The sequence below is a fragment of the Nelumbo nucifera genome, chromosome 8 (genome assembly GCF_055504915.1).
Source record: "Nelumbo nucifera cultivar China Antique chromosome 8, China Antique-T2T, whole genome shotgun sequence".
NCBI classification, from domain to species: Eukaryota; Viridiplantae; Streptophyta; class Magnoliopsida; order Proteales; family Nelumbonaceae; genus Nelumbo; species Nelumbo nucifera.
Window position 1 is genome coordinate 25,865,808 of NC_142656.1, and position 18,517 is coordinate 25,884,324.

At 36.9% G+C, this 18,517-nt stretch overlaps 1 protein-coding gene across 1 annotated transcript; it reads left to right on the forward strand.

Annotated features, from left to right (window-relative positions):
• The first annotated feature begins 195 nt into the window (after positions 1 to 195).
• Positions 196 to 15,776, forward strand: LOC104605408 (uncharacterized). The gene is made up of 7 exons (XM_010270161.3): positions 196 to 400; positions 681 to 885; positions 12,493 to 12,732; positions 14,094 to 14,205; positions 14,360 to 14,534; positions 14,885 to 15,125; positions 15,214 to 15,776. The coding sequence occupies exons 2-7, from the start codon at positions 702 to 704 to the stop codon at positions 15,504 to 15,506; spliced, it is 1,245 nt and encodes a 414-aa protein (XP_010268463.1). The 5' UTR covers positions 196 to 400; positions 681 to 701; the 3' UTR covers positions 15,507 to 15,776.
• The last annotated feature ends 2,741 nt before the right edge of the window (positions 15,777 to 18,517 follow it).

Sequence of the window (18,517 nt, forward strand, 5' to 3'; positions counted from 1 at the left end):
GGGCCGGGCCTCGGCTTAATTCTTTAGGCCTGCCGAGGTCTGAGTATATGGTTCAGTTTAGAAAGAATACAAATATAAAAATGTATATGTATGTATTTGTGGTTGCACTCTTTCTAAATTGAGCCTCCTATATGGGCCAAGGGCCCAAGGCCAAGGCCCGTGTTGATAAAATTGCTGATTGCTGTAAACAATGCTAGCGCCACGGTCTCCGTAGACCAGTCAGAGAATAGTTCGTCCTAGAATTCGTATACGTCGGTCACTAGACTCTTTTCTTCCAAGAGAAGACTTCAGAGAGAAAAAAGCTTGGCTGTTTTGAAGGTGATTCTCAAATAGACCAAACCACTTTCGCCTACAACTCCAATCGACGTCGTACCCTTTTGTTCTTCTCTCTGTCGCAAAGGTATTTCTTTCTCCCTCTGAAACCCTAGAAATTTCTTTCTTCTTCAATATTTTTCCCTTTTTTTTGTTTTTGTTTTAGGTTTCGACCTCCTGCAATTCAGGTTCTTTTGATCATTTTCTTTCTGTCCTTCCCATGGTATAGGGGGAACTGGATTCCCTTGCAAATTGGGCGTATTATACGATATTTATTTCCATAGTTCAAGCAAAAAAATTCGTTCATTCGTTTTTTGGTTACCAATTTAATTAATGGAGTTTGTTTGTTTGGTTTGGATGTTAAACAGTGCTGAGTAATATTGAGGAAGATGTGGGCAGCTTCTTGCCTCGCCTCATGTTGCGCGGCCTGCGCTTGTGAGGCATGCCGATCGGTGGCATCTAGTATAAGCCGGCGCTCTGCTCGGATTGCGTACTGTGGTCTCTTTGCGTTGTCTCTGATCGTCTCATGGATTCTTAGAGAGGTGGCTGCTCCTCTCATGGAGAAGATTCCATGTAAGTCCCTGAAATTTTCTTCTCCTTGTTCGCGCTTTGCTGTATTATATGTTCTCTGAAATTGAAGTTGAATCGTTGATAGGATTCGAAACGCATTTGTTCTGATACCGATAAAAAAAACACAATTTGTTCGGAAAAGAAAATTTGAGATTTCATGAGCTCGAATTGGGATTTAGAAGGTTTTTCCGTTTGGATAGCAATGTTTTGAAACTAGACAACTTTTATTGCTTCTGAGTGTACAAGAAACTGGTTGAAGGGCTTTAGAAGGTTTTGATGCTTCTAAACTGGTTGGGAAGAGGCCTTAGAAGCTCCTAAGTATCAGTATTAAGAATCTGAGTGCAAGAATTATAACTTCACTTCTTTTCAATTATCATAAAAAAAAATTATAACTTCTTTTCGGTGTCTCAAAAAAGTTGATTTGAGCCAAGGCACCAAAACCTCAATATTTGTGAGCCGTGAGCCTTAATCACCGAAGCCTGGACCTCATTAAGGAAGGTTGATTTGACCATCACATTAAAAATAAATGATTAAATAATCTTAAGCCCAGGAAATCTTAAATCGAGATATAGATTTTTTGTTACAAATTGAAAAAATCTATGTTTATTCATCAATGTTAATCAAAGGTAATGATTTTTTTTAGTCAACCAAAAGATAATAGAAAGATCATTTTTTTGAGAAGAAGTAAAGTATCAATTCATTAAAAGGAAAAGTACAACCAGAGGCTGTACAATGGAGGTACAAAACAACACTCAAACTACTAACCCATTGGGGGTTAACATTGATGAATTGGCAATGGAGGTAATATAAATATCATTTGGTGAGATGGGAAAAGGTGAGTAAAAAGAAGGAAGAAGGTGGTTCAGGAATTGACAATGTGAGTATGAAAAACTTGGCTCTCTTGAGCAAGTGAAACCCTCATGCCAGTTTGGAAAGGTTGCGTAGCCCTTCTGTTTTGAGATGCATAAAAAGGAGGGACACGGTCTTGTGGAGATGTACAAAGGAAGCAGTGAGTTGGATATTGTGGGAACAAAGAAACTCAAGAATTTTAAGGGAGAAGGAGAGGAGTAAGGAGGCAGTGTTTGAGCTCACATAACTCTAAGAGTTGCCCACCTTGAAACTCTTCTCAAACTTTAAGGTAGAGGACATCAGGAATTGGGGGGAAATAGCTAGCTCATCCTCTAGGAAACAAACAATCAGAGAGGTTTGATCAACCCTAGTGGATGGTTGGATGGAATTGAAATTTGATGGTAGTAGTGTGGGCAATTTGGGTCCCTCAAGAAGATGTGGTAAGGGTAGAATTTTTAGCAGCAATTTTTGGGGCTGATAAAGCCAAAGAATTAGGAATTGGTAGTTTGATCATTGAAGGTGATTCGAAACTAGTAGTGGGGTGATTGGAAAAAGGTGAGGAGGTGATTTGGCAGATGAGAATTGGATGTAGGTGCTTCAAATGGATATCAAAAGACATGAACCAAAGCAAGGGGTTCAAAGAACAGATATGTTTTGGGCACATTTGTAATTCTGTCTTGGGTCAAGCTTCTATGCTGATTTCTTTGTAACTTCTTGTTGTATATTAAAGCATCTTAATTAGTGAAAATTTTCAGAGTTATTGATAAAAAAGAAAAAAGAAAAGATATCAAAAGACATGATCATTCAAATAAGATGGTTAGAAGATCTGCCAACAGCTTGGAAGATGGCTTAGCTAAGCAAGGGGTTGAAGACAACAAATGTACTGGGCACAATTGTAATACAATGTCGGGTGGTTTGGTTTGTAATGGGTTTGTTGGTTTCTCACAACTTCTTGTTGTGATCTTTTTATTTTAAAATCTTAATGAATGAATGTTTTTCCGTGTTACTGATAAAAAAATAGCTGGCGAAAAAACTAGTTCATATAGTACATTTATCTAGGGAAGTCTGTCAAAATCCATAGCCTATTGTATTCATTTCACTTTGATGTTGTGTTTGGTTTTTGTTGTATACATTTATGGTTTATAACCTTATATTTGTTTCTCTTAAAATTATTGATGTTCTCAGTTCATGTGGTTTTGCATTTGCAAGTACCCACTTGTTTATAGTTTTCAAGAGAACAATTGTTTCTCACTGTGACTATGATAGTAATTATATAATGCCTTTTGAGCTTTTTATCTAATTTGGATGTATAATGGAATTCTGTCTAGCAAAAGAAAGGTAGGTAGGACCATTTGGCTTTATATCATGGCTAAATGTTTTGAAACGCATTGAAATGCAAAGGCGTGGCACAAGGCGTGTGAGTGTAGTTCAGAACATAAGAGGAGGGGGATGAGGAGGAAGAGGAAGAGGAAGGATGATTCATATTTTTTTTATTTTTTTTTCTATAAAAGATGCCTTATATTAACAAGTATGAAGATGCATAAGACTAGTTGAAAGGGGGACCCAAACTTTCTTTCCCCTTCTCTTTCCTTCCCTTCCCTTTTCTTTCTTTTGTGGTTTTTTCTTCTCTTTCTTTTTCTTTTTCTTTTTTGATCAATAACTTCAAATGTCAGTAAAACATAATAAACAAATTACGAAGGAGAGGTAAAATCCCTTAACTCTCCCCAAATACTAATAATATAGTTACAATTGAGCCCAAAACAATTGATTTCTTCCCACTGTCAACTCGGATCAAAACAGAGGAGAAAGAGTTGAGAGTGAAAAGGGTGTGTTCTGTCTTGAACATCACGCCCAAAAATGTTTAACTTATATATGAGATAATACAATGTTATGGAAAGGACAGTTATGTCATTGTCTTACAAGAAATAATAAAACAAAAGATAGTGTACATAAGTTACAACATAAAAGGGTGGTCCCAAGGGCCAAAAGAAGAAAGATGTAAGAGACATAGATCAGTCTCTACACCCCCCTCAAACTGATGCCGAGGTACGAGCATCAGCTTGTCAACTACAAATTGGTGGCGAGCACGGGTCATACCCTTCGTGAATATGTCAACAAGCTGTAGGGCAGAAGACACGTGCGGTAGACATGTGTCCAGCAGAAAACTGGTCTCTAATGAAGTGGCAGTCAACCTTTATATGTTTGGTGCGCTCATGGAAGACCGGGTTGGATGCAATCTTGATAGCACTCACATTGTTAGCATAAATAGGAACTGGGGATGACAAGGAGATGCCAAGATCATTAAGGAGGGCTCTCAGCCATATAATCTCACCACAGACAGATGGCATAGCTCTATACTCAGCCTCGGTAGATGATTTGGAAACAGTCGATTGCTTCTTACACTTCCAGGATATAAGAGAGTCACCGAGAAAGACACACCAACCAGTAGTGGAGCGTCTAGTGTCTGGGCATCCTGCCCAATCAGCATCTGCATATGCGGATAAGCTAAGCGAAGGAGATGCAAGGAAAAAAATGCCATGTGAAAGTGTTCCACAAATGTATCTAATAATGCAAAGAACTGTCGTCATGTGCGGTTGTCGAGGAGAAGAAACAAATTGGCTGACTACTTGAACCGCATAAGGGATATTTGGACGTGTCATGGTGAGATAGATCAGACTACCGGCAAGGTGTCTATAAAGAGTGGCATCTGCGTGGAGGTCCCTATCATCTCTCGGAAATTTCATTTTCATCTCAAGAGGTGTGTCAACCTGTTTGTCATCACTTAGGTTTGCATATCTCACAAGGTCCATCACATACTTGTGTTGATTAACAAAATACCCACGGGGAGAGTGAGTAACTTCTAAACCCAAAAAATAAGTGAGGTGACCAAGGTCCTTCATCTTGAAAGACTTTATGAGTAGCTGCTTCAGAGAGGAAATACTTTGACTGTCATCACTGGTAATAAGAATGTCATCCACATAAAGAAGTAGTAATGTAATTCCTTGGGGACTCCTTGATATGAACAATTAATAATTTGAAGAGCTCTGTGTGAATCCTGCATCTATGTTCACTGAACGGGACCAAGCCCTAGGGGCTTGTTTAAGGCCATGCAGAGACTTTTTGAGTCAGCATACCAAGGAAGAACTGTCATAGTATCCCGGTGGAGGCTTCATATAAACAGTTTCCTTGAGGTCCTCGTGCAAGAAAGCATTTTTGACATCCATCTGATGAATTTCCCAGTGTTTAATTGCAGATATAGCCAACAACAGACGGACGGTGGTCATCTTAGCTACAGGGGCAAATGTCTCATCATAATCTATCTCATACTCCTGCTTGTACCCTTGTGCCACCAAACGTGCCTTGTATCTATCGAGACTCCCATCAGATTTGAGTTTCACTAAATATACCCACTTGCTTCCAATAAGAGAGGCATCTGGAGGGGCTGGAACCATATCTCATCATCCATAAGAGCTTGGAGCTCAATATCCATTGCTTCTTTCCAATGCAGGACAACCATAGGCTTCCGGTATGATGTGGGAATATCTATGGCAGACAGAACAACAGAGAAGGAGCTAAGGTTTGAAGAAAAACCATAGCGGTCAGGAGGACAAGAAATTCGAGAAGAGCGATGTAAAGGAGGATTAGAAGATGGTTGAGGATCATGGATGGGTGCAAGTGTACTTACAGGATCAAGAGAAGGATGAGAACTCGTGGCTAGAGATGATGGATCAGCTTTTGGTGATGAAGGGGGCAGAGCAATAGGAGCTAAAGCAGCTAACCTCTTTCTGAAATAGACACGGAGCAACTCTGGAATAGAAGGTGAATCTGAAGAACCTACAGAGTCAAAAGAATGTAGTATCGAAATGGAAGTAGCAGGCAACTTAACAATGTGAGCAAAAAAGGATATGTTCTCAAGGAAGATGACATTGCGGGATACGCGAACTCGACGAGACTTCGGATCATAGCAAAGGAAGCCCTTATGATCAGGGCTATATCCCACAAAAGCACACATTGCTGATTGGGGAGTCAGCTTTGTGCGTTCATGTGGGGGAAGGTGAACAAAACATACACAACCAAAGACATGAAGAATAGAAAAATCAGGTGAACAGTGAAACAAACTTTGAAAAGGAGATGTATTATGCAAGACGGATGATGGAAGAATGTTAATAAGGTACACAACAGTGCTGGCCGCCTCCACCCAAAATGAAGTAGGAGCATGGGAAGAGTTCGAACTATGCTCAGGATATGTCTGTTCTTGTGCTCTGTCGCTCCGTTTTGTTGTGGAGTGCCAGGACAAGATCTCTAGGATTGTATTCCATTGTCTCTCAAGAAAGTTTGAAAATCTCTATCAAGGTATTCACCCCCCGAATCTGAATGGAAAACCCCAATGTTTGCATCAAATTGATTTTTGATTCTTGCTAGGAAGGATTCAAAGGTAGAAAAAACTTCAGATTTGTTTATCAAGAAATATATCCATGTAAAGCGAGTACAGTCATCAATAAATGAAACAAAATATTTAAATCCCAATCTGGAAACAACTGGAGACGACCAAATATCACTATGTATTATTTTAAAAGGAACAAACACATGTTCAACAACTGAAGGAAAAGGTAAAACATGGCTCTTACTCAAGCAACAAGAAATGCAAGCCTTATCAACATTATTAAAAGAAATAGCTTTAGAACACAAATAACCATCACGAAATAAAGACTCAAGTTTATTTGCATAGGGGTGCCCAAGACGCCTATGCCACAAGTGCCATTTATTATTTCTGCAAGTAACCTTAGTACTAGGAGTGATAGTAAGTAAACAGGATGTGGATGAGTGCCCCGGTGTCTTTTCAAATTCCAAGGCAAATAGCTGACCCAGTCTACGCCCCTTCCCTTTCACCGTCCCAGTGCACTGGTCCTATATCAAACAACCATCATGGGAAAAGGGAACAATGTTACCATCCTCAACTAGTTGACCGACTGAGATCAAATTAGTTGTAAGTTTAGGAACAAAGAAAAACCGAGAAAATAGAGCAGCCAAAGGTTCAAGAAAGTCCAAAACTCAGTGGAATAAGTGTGCCAAACCACACGCCACAGAGAGGAATCAAAATGCAACAAAGAAACCAGTCACACGGAGATCTCGAACTGATAACAGTCCAAAAAAGGTAAGTTTTCTGGACTGTCGAACAAGAAGAGGGGTAGAACACTCTTCAAAAGGAATCCGAACGAAAAAAAAAATAATAGATCTATGTAGATCTGACATGGCCGACTTCAGATCTGAAGTTTCACAGTGATTGGAGTAGCCGATTGAGAGAAAATGAAGAAACCCTATTTCTGATGGCGAGCTTCCAGAGAAATAGCAGTCGAGATGTGTGCAGATCAGTACAGCAACATACGAGATCCAAAACTGAAGAAGATGGGTCGATCTCACAGATCTAAAAGGATTTCAATCAAGGACAGGTTGAAAAACCTGCTCTGATAGACTGATACCATGTCAACCCAGATCAAAACAGAGGAGAAAGAGTTGAGAGTGAAAAGGGTGTGTTCTGTCTTGAACATCACACCCAGAAATGTTTAACTTATATATGAGATAATACAATGTTATGGAAAGGACAGTTATGTCCTTGTCTTACAAGAAATAATAAAACAAAAGATAGTGTACATAAGTTACAACATAAAAGGGTGGTCCAAGGGCCAAAAAAGGAAAGAAGATGTAAGAGACATAGATCAGTCTTTCAACCAACCCTTGTTTTGCCATAGCATCAGCAAAACCATTAGCTGTTCTTTTAACCTAATTAACTCTCACATCCATGTCTCGTGTTAAACATTTAAATTTCTCCCTTTTATTGCTGTAGTTCCAAGTCCGGCTTCTTCCTTTAGCAACCAGCTCACCACCAACTTTGAATCTCCTTTTATAATCAAGTTACTGATGTTCATATCCTTCGCTCTTTGCACTCCTTCCATCATGGCCGTAACCTCAGCCCTTAATGGATCCCCATCACCTATTGGCATTCTTTCTTTTTCTTTCCCTTCCCATTTTAGAGGTGTAAATCAGGCTATGCTTCCCTCCCTGGGGATACTTTGGGGGTCGGCTTGACACGGCCTATGGCCCGAGCCCGTGTGGGCCCATGCCGCGGGTTGGGCTGGTCCGTAAGCCGAGCCTTAGGCTAGGCTGGACCGCGGACCTGGCCAAGCCATGTTTTTTAAAAATTTTGAAAAAATAATGAAAATTCTAACATAAATTAAAAAATAGACAAAAGAATTAAAAAAGATCTTAAAATTTTATTTTATATGAATTTTGATGTATACAATTGTTTATATATGCAATAATAAAATGAAATAATATAATAAAATTATATATATATATTAAATATTATATATAATATATATATATATATATATAAATATACCAGCGGCACAGCCAGCTCAGTCGTGTCGTGCCGTGCCAGTCCAAGGACTTGAAACCCCTGGCATGACCCACGTTCCGTTGTGATGGGTTGCGGACGGCATGGCCCGATTTACACCTCTATCCCATTTCTTTTCCCTTGTTTTGTTTTTTCTTTCTTTTTTTTCTTTTTTTCTGTCTTTCTGTATGAGGTGTGCATGAGGCACACGAGGCATACAAAGAAAGCACATATGAGGAGAGAGGCATACAAGGGGCCTTCTATTCTTCCGCATGTCACAAGTATTTACCTTATAAAGAAAAATTTCTCAGTAGAAAGCTTAACTTTTGAGTGGGATAGGCTTACTCCAAAAATTTGTAACTTTTTTCTGATAAATTAACTGTTTTTTCTTTGAGAAACTTGAAATTATTGATCAATGACTTTGTGGGGCTGACTAGCTTGAAAATTAATTGGTGTAGAAATGGGATTTCAGGAATCAACATGGAAGATGGGGAAATGCAAAGTTTTGCTAAGGTTCTGGGATGTGAGACTAGAGAATGGCCTATAGTATACCTAAGTTTGCCATTGGAAGGAAATCCTATAAGTGATTAGTTTTGGAAGCCAGTGGTGGTGGAAAGGTTCGCTAGGAAATTAGCCCTTTAGAAGAGGAATTACACATCATTGAGGGGAAGAATTACTCTGGTCAGAGCTACACTAGCAAACCTTCCTATTTATTCCCTCTCCACATTCTGCATCCCATCTAGGTTTGCAGGGTAGTTAGAGAAGTATATGAGGGACTTTCTTTGGGAATTGGAAGAGATAAAAAAAGGATCACCTGGTAAAGTGGGAAAATGTCAGCAAACCTAAGGAAGAAGGGGGTTTAGGTTTAGGGAACATTGTCCTAGGAAACACTGCTTTACTAGGTAAATGGTTGTGGAGGTTCCCCTTTGCTAGGTAAATGAGTAGACTGTGGCATAAGGTTATAGCAAGCATTCCTAGGTTTGAAGGTAATGGCTGGGATGCTAAAGTTGCTCCCTGCTCCTCTTTGTCTCCATGGAAAGCAATTCATGAAGTCTACCCAATCTTTCTTAACTCTATCAGGTATGATGTGGGAAGGGGTGACAAAATACGTTTCTGGGAGGACCTATGGCTGGGGCCAAGTCCACTTAAAGACCGATTCCCTGTACTCTTTTCCATCTCTCAATCCAAAGGAGAGACCATTTCCAGGTTGGGAACACCTTCTCCAATTGGCTTAAACTGGAATTTGGGGTTCAGAAGGGGGTTAAGTGAAAATGAATGTTCTTCTTTGATTCTCCTACTTGAAACCTTAAAGCAGGCTTCATTGGACTCTTACCTTGAGCGTTCTAGAATTTGGCCAACCTCTTCTGATGGCCTCTTTACTTTTTTTTCGGTAATCAATAAAGAAGAAAACTTTTATTAAAAGTGGGAGATAAAACAAAACAGGTGACAAGATATCACCCCCATGAAAACATCCATTGTCCAACCAATACACACCCCTTCAGCCCTAGATTTTAATTACAGGATAAAGAAATCAAACCCAAAAAAACAGAGCAAAATTCTGAAACCAAAACAAGACTCAACCCCATTAATATTCCCCAACCCAAAAACAAACCCTTGCTTTAGCATGGCCCTCGGGCACCTTCTCCAAATTGTTCTTCAGTTAGCAGATACTTTTCCTTCAGTTCCTTGAACGGCTTCCTTGTTATCTCTTCCCCACCTAACACCCAAATCCCTAAAGCCTTGTTTGCTTGAACTGCCTTTTCCACTATCTCTTCTATATGTCTTCTTTTCTACCATTCCAACTCTGGCCAACATCTCTCTCTCTCCTCTTCTTGGTCCTCCTCAGAATTGTCTTCCTCTGATATCTCCTCCTTTTCCCATCAGTCTTTTCTTCACCTGTGTTGTCTTCCCCTAAAACCTGCTTCATATTCCTTTCTCTCCAACTCTCTTTGCAAGGAGTTTCCTAAGTGGCCTGTATGGGACGTCTTACAACCTCTGTGTCAAGCTCAAGCTTTGACTTATCATGGATGCTAGTTCCAACAGAGCTTTTTTTCTTTGCTTTTAGTAGAAATCTGTTGAATCAAAAATCTGTAAAAAAAAGAAGTGTTTCTTGTGGAAGAAGAGAAAATGAAAAGAAGTTGAGAAAGTAAGAGAGAGCAAAACAGATCTGGCTGCCGTCTGCATTAGTATTTACACTTTAATTAAAAAGAGAGTACAATGACTAATATGCCATTATAGGGTGGCTAACACATAAAACTGCATAAAAAAACTTAAAAACATCACTCCAAAGTAGGGGTGAGCATTCGGTTTATTCGGTCAAAAACTGAACCGAATAAACCGAACTAAAAAAATAAAAACCAAACCAAACCGAAACCGAATTATAGAAAAACCAAATTTTAATAACATATACTCTATTATATATATTATAACATATAATATATATTATATATTATAAAATATATATTATGAAATTAAATTTCATTTTATTATATATTAATATATAAATACATTATATATTATATATTATATATTATATAATAATAATAGAAAGTTTGGTTAATCCAGTTAACCAAATTTCTAATTCTAAAAACCAAAACCGAAATTTCCCGGTTTGGTTTTTCGGTTTTAACCAAATAGTGCTTACCCCTACTTCAAAGGGTCCCAACAAGTGTGTTGTGGTCCTCACTCCCTATCTAAACAAATAATAAACAAAAACAATTAATAAATCTGCACAAAATCCTCAACACTTTTGGTCTTTGAAACCCTTCTCTTGTATGTCCTCTTGAATTTACTACAAGGGCCATCCCTAAAAATTCCTTCCTTCAACGATGAAAAACTTTTGTTACATGTACTAATTGTCCATTGTTTCGATTTTTGGTCTTTCTCGACCCAGCCTCAGACTTTAAAGGTTTAAAATTCCTTTCCGATAGACTCTTCTCTCTTTTCCTTCCTAGATCCAGTCCACCCCTAATTTTTCAATAATAACCTGTGTGACTGGGAATATTTGGTGACAACCCTTGATCCAATGTTAACTTTCTTTTGATTCCCGTTTTTGGGTCATTAGCATCTGATGTCACAACTGAATGTTCAGAGATCGAAACCAGTCGATTATACCTAGTGATTAAGGTATTGGTCCCCTGAATTTCCTCCCTAACCCTGCTTGCTTCTTCCTGTCCGAAAAGCTTATCTTGTTCTGTCCTGTTGTTTCATGCCTCCATCTGTGTCTCCCCTGAAATAACTCTAGCAGATGAACGACAGTTATCCTCGTGTAGATTGCCAGACAGTGGGGTTTTGTTTGTGGGCTCCAAAGAATCTAATCTACAACACTCCTTTGCCTGCTCCTGGTTCTCCTCTGAGAGAGAAACCTTCATAGTATTACCCAAGTTGCTCACAATACTTCCCTCTTTGCTATCAGATTTAACTCCCTCAAATTTCGTAGAAAAGGACTTTTTGAAATCTACAGACCTCCTTTTCAGCACCAAAGCATTCCTGTGTTTTTTTTCTTTTCACCCAAAGGCCTGTTTGAAGAATATTTTTCATTGCAAGCTCAAATTTACGAGAGGAATAGAGGAAGACGATGATAGACCCAAAGAAGGGTCCATTGACTTGCTCCTCCTTTAAATCCCTTATCTCATCTAACACCACAAGATCAATATCGCCACCGTTCCTTGCTAATTTGGTCCAACTTCGAGTTTGATGGAAGCTCCATTTAGAACCCCAAATCATCTGGAATTGGTTAAAATATTTTATCTTCTTTCAAGTGGACGGTACCATCCATTGAGCATATAGTGGGCCAATTGGAGACATATATTCCATAGAAACTATGTAAGAGCTCTAGTCACAGGATTATATATAGCTAGACATCTTCAGCTCTCTTTCTTAGCAGTAGAAGGTGACTACAGGAATGAAATCTTATGGTGCATAAAGTGGGAAATGGCTGTGAGGACTAGAACATCTTCTAAATGTAACTCAGTAACTACAGAAACTATGTTCAGTTGAGTGTCCAAGTTAGATGGGTTCTTAGGGAATCAGTTGCCACATCTTTGACGCTTGAGAAATGGGGGTTGAGGAGGTCTTTTTGCATGGTAACAACACCTTTGCACGAATAGCTTTCTGGCTAGCTCTTGGCCTTTTGTTTTTTTACTATGTCTTCTGTAGATCTGTACATCCTTTCATGTATAGCTTATTTTGCTTCTTATATAACCTTTCTCAAAATTGTAGTTCCAGACCCTGAGAAAGATGTATGTGAGTTCAATGTCCTTGGTGTATGTGGGGTGTTTGTAAGGTTTTTGATTTTGATTAATGCTAGTCATACTTAAATCTTTTTTTTTTCAGAAAAAAATGATCTTTTTACAACTCTCTGTCAGGGATCAATCATTTCCACCAAACTCCAAACAGGGAGTGGTTTGAAACAGATGCAGTGTTGCGTGTGAGCTTGGGGAACTTTCTATTCTTCACCATCCTAGCCATTCTAATGATTGGAGTCAAGGATCAAAAGGATCCTCGTGATCGTTTGCACCATGGTGGATGGATGACGAAGATTGTTTGCTGGTGCATTTTAGTATTTATCATGTTTTTCCTTCCAAACGCAATTGTCAGCTCCTATGGTAAGTGGTATTAATTAGCTGGTATATAGTGACTTAAATATCTATAACTTATTATTGTTTGTTGAGATGTTGAATCCATTTTCTTCCTTGGTTCCTCCACATATGAGATTTGCGCCCTTCACCATTTGAGAATTTCCCACTTCCAAGCAATCAAGAAAGCTAGTTTACCTTTTAGGTGTACTAGCATTATATGGATACTAGATTAATCCATTTTCTTCTAGATTATATATGGAAGCATGTTAACCTGACTATTCTTCCTTTTTTGTCTTTTTATAGTTGTGCTTATCTATTAGACTAAGTTGTCTATAGCCAATAATCCTGCTAAAAGAGTATGAGGTGTGGCAATGTGTATTATGTTGCAGCTGCAATTTTTGCATGTTATTGTACTGAGAAGTGATTAGTGCTTATGGGGCCTGGCACCTTGCTTTTGTCTTTTTAAAGGTTGATAGGCTTTAAAATTTAATTTCTCCTTCTGAGGTTGCCAGACCTCATACTCTTGCCTACAAAAGTCAAAATTCAAATCTGCTGAATCCAAACTACAATTCTGAGTTGGCAGCAAGAGTGTGGAACTCACCTACAGAAATAAGGAGAAAAGAAAGAACAAAAAAGATTGTTAGCCTAGAATGGTAGGCCTTTGATACAGCTCAGCTAACATGTGCATATATATATATATATATGTGTGTGTGTGTGTGTGTGTGTAAGCATAAAATTTTTAAGAAAGGTAACTGCAATTATAGTTTTTATTCATAAACAATGAAAGATTATTCACTAATTATGCAAGCATGGTGATGTACAAAAAAAGGCTGAACAGCATATAGGAGGATCTTTGTGGTGGACCCTACTACACACCCAAACAAGGATGCCAATAAATTAAATAGACCAGAAGTCTCTCAAGTAACTTCTGGTCACCTTCCTTGTAATCTTCTTTTTTCTTTTTAATGAATTCTATTTTACTGCCAAAAAAAGGTCATTCAGATCGAGACAAATTCGTTATCAAGCTACTCATATTTATATGAAGCCTAGAAAAGATCAACAGACAGAATTCTTTTACTTCATAACAATAGTAAACCCTGTTAATGTAGGGGATTTGTTAGGAATAGTAATTCTGGTTATCAGGAAAAACATTCACATTTGTTGAAGCATTGTCAAGATCAGATAGAAGTCAGAATTTTTGGTTAAAAAGAACTCCAAACTGCAATTTCATCGTAGTGAAGAGGTCTATATTTTTAGAATGTATGTATCACTGCTCATAGGGACCTTTTTTCAAGTGTGTTTAATTTTGTCTTTTTTCTTTGTTGTTGATGGTATTTGAAATCTTTTCTCCAATGGCTTAAGTTGGCATTTAAAATTTTCAAATGCAGAGACAGTGTCAAAATTTGGCTCTGGATTGTTTCTTCTTGTTCAAGTGGTTTTGTTGTTGGATTTCGTTCATGAATGGAATGACAAATGGGTCAGAAAGGATGAACAGTTCTGGTTTGTTTAGCTATCTTTTATATTCTCGCAATATTTTTTATATTCTTGCAATAGTGCAGCTTCATCACCACAGTTGTTCCTTGGTTTTCATCCTTGCAGAATTGCAAGGAAGTTTTGTATGTCTTTGAGAACTGACTTCAGATATTGGATGCAGGTACATTGCTTTGTTTGTTGTTTCACTTGTGTGTTATCTGTTGACATTTTCCTTCTCGGGTCTTCTTTTCCATTGGTTCACGCCAGCTGGACATGACTGTGGAATCAATACCTTCTTTATTGTTATGACCCTGATTTTTGTATTTGTCTTTGCAATTGTCGCACTCCATCCTGCGGTGAGTTGATCTTGCATTTACAACATAATGACCCCAATTATTGAATCATCTGAAAGACTCTAAAAATTATTCAATTTTAGTTTTCATTGCTTCTGGGCATAAAATTATGATAAAACAAAATTCAAACCAGATCCTTTCAATATTTTAAGAAATAAAAGTGATTTCTATCATCATTTAACAGTCAGGTGGTGATTTTACTTTAGATTTTAGAGCCTACTAGGTTCTTTTTTCTGTAAAACAGCTTGTTTACCTTATTCCACTTTGGTAATGCAATGCATGAACCACCTAAATACATATGATTAGATGGCATTGTGCTTTGCCTTTCTCATGGTTTTCTTTGACAAGAACAGGTAGGCGGCAGCATTTTACCAGCTTCAGTTATATCATTGTATTGCACATACCTCTGCTTCAGTGGACTTGCCAGTGAACCAAGAGACTACGAGTGCAATGGCTTCCACAGACACACCAAAGCTGTTTCTACTGGCACACTTACTTTGGGGTTGTTTACTACAGTTCTGTCTGTTGTCTATTCTGCTGTACGTGCTGGCTCTTCTACAACACTACTTTTAGAACCAGATTCACCCCGTGGAGGTTAGTATTACAGATTGGTGAAAAGGCTTTTTAAAGCCTAAAATTGATTTTCTTTCATGCAACTCATATTGTTGTTTTCCTGGTGAAGGTGCCGACAAGCCCTTGCTTCCCATGAACAAGACTGCTGATGAGGACGAGAAGAAGGATGAAGCTAGGCCAGTCACTTACTCATATGCCTTCTTCCATGTCATCTTCTCGCTAGCTAGCATGTATTCTGCAATGCTTCTAACAGGTTGGTCAACCTCGGTTGGGGAAAGTGGAAATTTGGTCGATGTGGGGTGGCCATCTGTGTGGGTCCGGATTGTGACAGGATGGGTCACAGCAGCCCTTTATATCTGGTCTCTGGTTGCGCCCCTTCTGTTTCCAGAGAGGGAGTTCTGAGTGACCACCACAACTCTCACAACTTTATTATATAGTAAGTAATATACTCCTTCATTTGCAGGCGTGTGCATGTGTATCACATTAAATACAATACAGTAATGTCGAGTGAGAAACCGGAATGCTTATTTTCCTATCCAAGTTGAATATTTTATAAACATAGTAATATTTTCTTTGGAGGCATTCTACTCTGGAGAGTGGTTTTGCCATGTAAAATAAAAAATTGTTGCTTGTAAGATATCTACGTCATAATTATATATTTATATGTTTCAATTCTGGTGTTCATTTACCCTGTTCTTGGATTGGAGAAGAAACAGAAAATTGAGTCGGATAAGAATTCCCAAATTACGGGATGGAGGATTCTTCTGGTCCCAATTCTGTCCCATCAATGGTTCAACTACTCCCAATCCAAACCCAGCAATATATTAGGACTTTCAGTAGCCTCTGCTTCGAGGAGTGGATCGGAACGACATAGAAAAGCTAGTCAGAAAAGGAAGGAATTCCAAATCTAGTGCTACTTGTGTTTCTCTTATGGCCTTATGGGAAATATTCGATTCTTTGGCTTTTTGGTGGGTATGCATTGAATAATAATAAATTTTGAATTCTCTAAGGTCCTGTTTGGCATCACTTTGAAGAATCTCTTCTGGTGATATAAGCGATTCTTCAGAGTAGAATCGTGTTTGGGTTTTGCAGCTTTTGCCAATTCTTGTGTTCCATGCAAGGCTGGGTGTATCAGGCGAATCGATACAGCTTTTGATGCTTTTTTTTTTTTCGCAACCGGTTTAGGGGACCCCCTGAACCGGTCAAACCCTCGATACACCCACTGTAGGGGTGCATCGGAGAGGTTCTGGAATAATATGTATCGGCCGATACGTGTTGATACTTTGAACCTTAGTTCCACGGACTGATCTTGTTCTCATGGGCCTCGAAATAATCTCATTATTGGAATATTTTTCTGAGAAGCCTTTTTGGTTACCAAAAAGAAAAACATTGTAACATGATAGCATTTGGTGACTGTTCAGTGTTTACTCAATTCTTGATGCGATCTTGTGAGAGGAGGCTTTATATGAAGAAATATGACATTACCACGATGGTAGGTAGGGGTGCCACGGTTTGGCTATTCGGTTAATTGTACCGTGGGTTATTTTTTGAAACAAAACCAGTCTTATTGGTTTTTGAAATTCTCTGAACCAAAACCAAATTGGTACCATTGGTTAACCAGTTGACTAGTTTGGTTTTTCGATTTTTTAGTTTTTTATATTTATAGCATATATTATAAGTAAATATATATAATATATTATATATTATAAATATAATGTACTCATATATTTATATATAATATTGATATATATTAGAAAATATAACATACATATAAATATATATACCAGTTGGTTCAATTAACCGCATTTTTTGGTTTATTTTCTTAGTTTGATTCAATATTTTGGTTTTTCGCTTTTTTATGAACACACCTAATGATAGGACGTGTGTGATATTCACCAATAAGTTTATTGATAATGTATCAACCAATAGCCTCTAAAATTTTTGGAATTTTTTTTGACTAAAATACCCCCTTTTTTGAAATATAGTCTCTTTATTGTGAGGGTAAAAAATGTAAATTGAATACTATTATTCAATGCATTCAACTCCCTCATCAAATTTTACATTTAAGATATTAACTCCCATTTACCCTCATTGAATCATATATTTAAAGCACTTTTTATTTATTCTCATCACTAAATTCCTATAATTAAATCCATACATAATAAATTAATAATTCCAATAACATAAAAACTTATACTTTTAAAATCTATATGGAAAAAATAATGTTTTCATCTAGGTGGTGGTAAGAAATTGAACCATTTTGGGTCAAATGGGCGAACTCATATTGCCACAATTAAATAATAAAAAATTTAAAAAAATATAGAAATTAAAAAAATATGAACATTTTTAATATCATATATTCGACATATTAAACAATAATAATTATGATAAATAAGAAATACTTTTATTAATTATGGAAATGGAATACAAAATTTAAAACCAATCAGAAATAAAACCATTTTCCTATTCTCTTCTCTCCCATTAAATCTCATATCTAAGTTATATTCTTTCATTAAATCCTATATTTGAGATATATTTTTCTCATCATTAAATCCGCAACATTAATTTTAATAGTATAAAAATAAATATTTTGAAAAGTAATTTGAAAACAAAACCATTTTCTTACCTTTCGGTGGTGGGTAAGCAATTCAACCATTTGGTCGGGGTTAAATGAGTTAATCAACAATGCCATAATTTAATAGTAAAAAATTAAAATAAATAAAATATAAAGTACAGAAAAACGAAAATAATTGGGCATATCTCTAATATTATATATTCATTATACTAAACAAAATCAGTATAAAATATAAAAAGTGTTTTTATTAATGATGAAAAGGGAATGTCAAATCTAAAATCAACCTAGAAATGAAATGACACTATAGTCAAATAATAAAATTTTAAAAATAGAAAATAAAAGAATCACAAAAAAAACTAGAGAAAATCTAAAATTCAATCTATTTTCCTTTTTGGATCGTGGGTTGGGTCAAATGGATTAACCAGTGATGTCATAGTTAAATAATAAATCTTTAATAAGTAAAGAAAGTACAAATAATCAAAAGAATATAAAATTATAAAAAATGTGTACACATCTCTAATATATTAATTATATTAAACAAAGATTAAGTGTAATAAGTAAAAACTATTTGTATAATGTAAATGAAATATATAATTTAAAATTGATCTAAAAGCAAAGCTATTTTCCTACCTAGATGGTGGGTCAATTATCCAACTTTTCAAATTAACTCATTGTGTCATAATTGAATGATAAATAATTAAAAAAGATAAAACACAAAAAATGAAATAGTATAGAATTTTGTCTAAAACATTTGGGAACATTTCTAATATTATATATTCATCATGTCAAATAAAAATAATTGTTAATTTTATTTATGATGGAAATAGAATACAAAATT